General features: G+C 52.1%; 1 protein-coding gene across 2 annotated transcripts in view; it reads right to left on the bottom strand.

The window, feature by feature from the left end:
* LOC119585576 overlaps window positions 1-1,387 on the bottom strand; it is a gene marked incomplete in the record, with an annotated part of 25,697 nt that overhangs the window by 2,264 nt on the left and 22,046 nt on the right. For both annotated transcript variants that reach the window (XM_037934244.1, XM_037934245.1), the window contains 4 exon segments: window positions 26-103; window positions 221-401; window positions 656-741; window positions 903-1,091. In XM_037934244.1, coding sequence (XP_037790172.1) covers window positions 26-103; window positions 221-401; window positions 656-741; window positions 903-1,091 — 534 coding nt within the window.

Below are 1,387 nucleotides of genomic sequence, written 5' to 3'. Positions count from 1 at the left end.
CGACGGATCTTTATCGCGCACCCACCTGGAAGGGCCTGAAGGTGACGGACTTCTCATAGTAGTCGTACCAGGTGCAGCGGAGCTTCCTGGCAGCGTCCCAGACCTACGGAAAGCATCATCATGAAATATAACAGACATTCGATATGAGTCCAGAACCTTCTCATTCATCCAAAAAATAATCAGGCGTTATTATACAGAAAGTTGCCTCTGAAGAACCTACCTCCTGAACAAGAGGGTCGTACTGGATGATAATCGTGTTCTCGATGAAGGTTCCCGAGGGAGTTGGCTGGCCGTAGTTGGCAGTGCTGGACGAGGAGGTCATTCCACAGCTGTTCAGGTTGATGCTGAACTGCGTCTGCAGGTTTCCTGTTCCGGGCTGCACGTACACGCAGTTGGGGTCGCTGCAAGTAATACCAAAGGGTCAGTGACACAGCCTTTAGGAGAGATTTAAGTGTAACTAAAGAGGCCAATGACAATGTCCTTCATTTTAAAGGGTCGCTGTAAGTATTACCAAAGGATCTGCGACAAATTACTTCAGTTTGAGGGAACCGCTACAATTATTACCAAAGGGTTGGCCAGAAAGCTCTTGCCTTGGGGGACATACGCAATAACGTGCGCAGGCCATCGAGCACAGTGCCCACTCGTCTCTACGTACCTGTAGTAACCTTTGCTGAAGATCATGCCGTAGAAGGGGCGATCGAACTCCACTGAGACTCGCATGAATGACTTCTCGCACTGAACCTGGGGGTCAAAAGATGCAGGAACAAAGCATTAGCTTTATCTAATAGACAAGCATTAGGTATACGATGCCTCCTTACATACATCAATAATATGTCACCAAGTTACACCACACCGATGCCAAACGGCTTTAAACAATTGCTTGTAATTCCGTAAAATCGCACCTGCAGGTTTTTGATGGTCGGCATGTCAGGCTGGGTGAGGGGCCAGGGGTCATTCGGCACCCCGGGGACCCCACCGATCTGAGGTCCGCCCACCTGAGGGCCCGCCAGCGGGGGCCCATAGCTGTCTCCTCCCCGGTGCTCGACTGGGAGGGCCGAGGAGTCCAGCGCATTCTGGTCGTATGACTGCGACTGTGAAAGAAAAACAGAAACATTAATCTCGCACCAAAGAACAGGCAGTAAAACAATCGAATCAAGCTTTGCTCACCAACAGGCGATGAACAGAACACTCGACATTAATACAGAAGAAAGAGGAGAGAAGAGCGATGGGCAGCAATGCACGCATATAACCGCGTGGAAAGCCGGGCGGGGAGAGTGAAGGTGCCAGGCGCGGGATGGAGGGCAGTGGGTCAGCCCGGCGGCGCGGGGACGCAACCTCCTTACCTTCCTTCTCGCGCACGGAGGGGGGGTGGGGGAAATTCGGAAGC

The sequence above is a fragment of the Penaeus monodon genome, chromosome 20 (genome assembly GCF_015228065.2).
Source record: "Penaeus monodon isolate SGIC_2016 chromosome 20, NSTDA_Pmon_1, whole genome shotgun sequence".
Classification (NCBI taxonomy): Eukaryota; Metazoa; Arthropoda; class Malacostraca; order Decapoda; family Penaeidae; genus Penaeus; species Penaeus monodon.
This window is presented reverse-complemented; position numbering and strand designations above follow the sequence as displayed.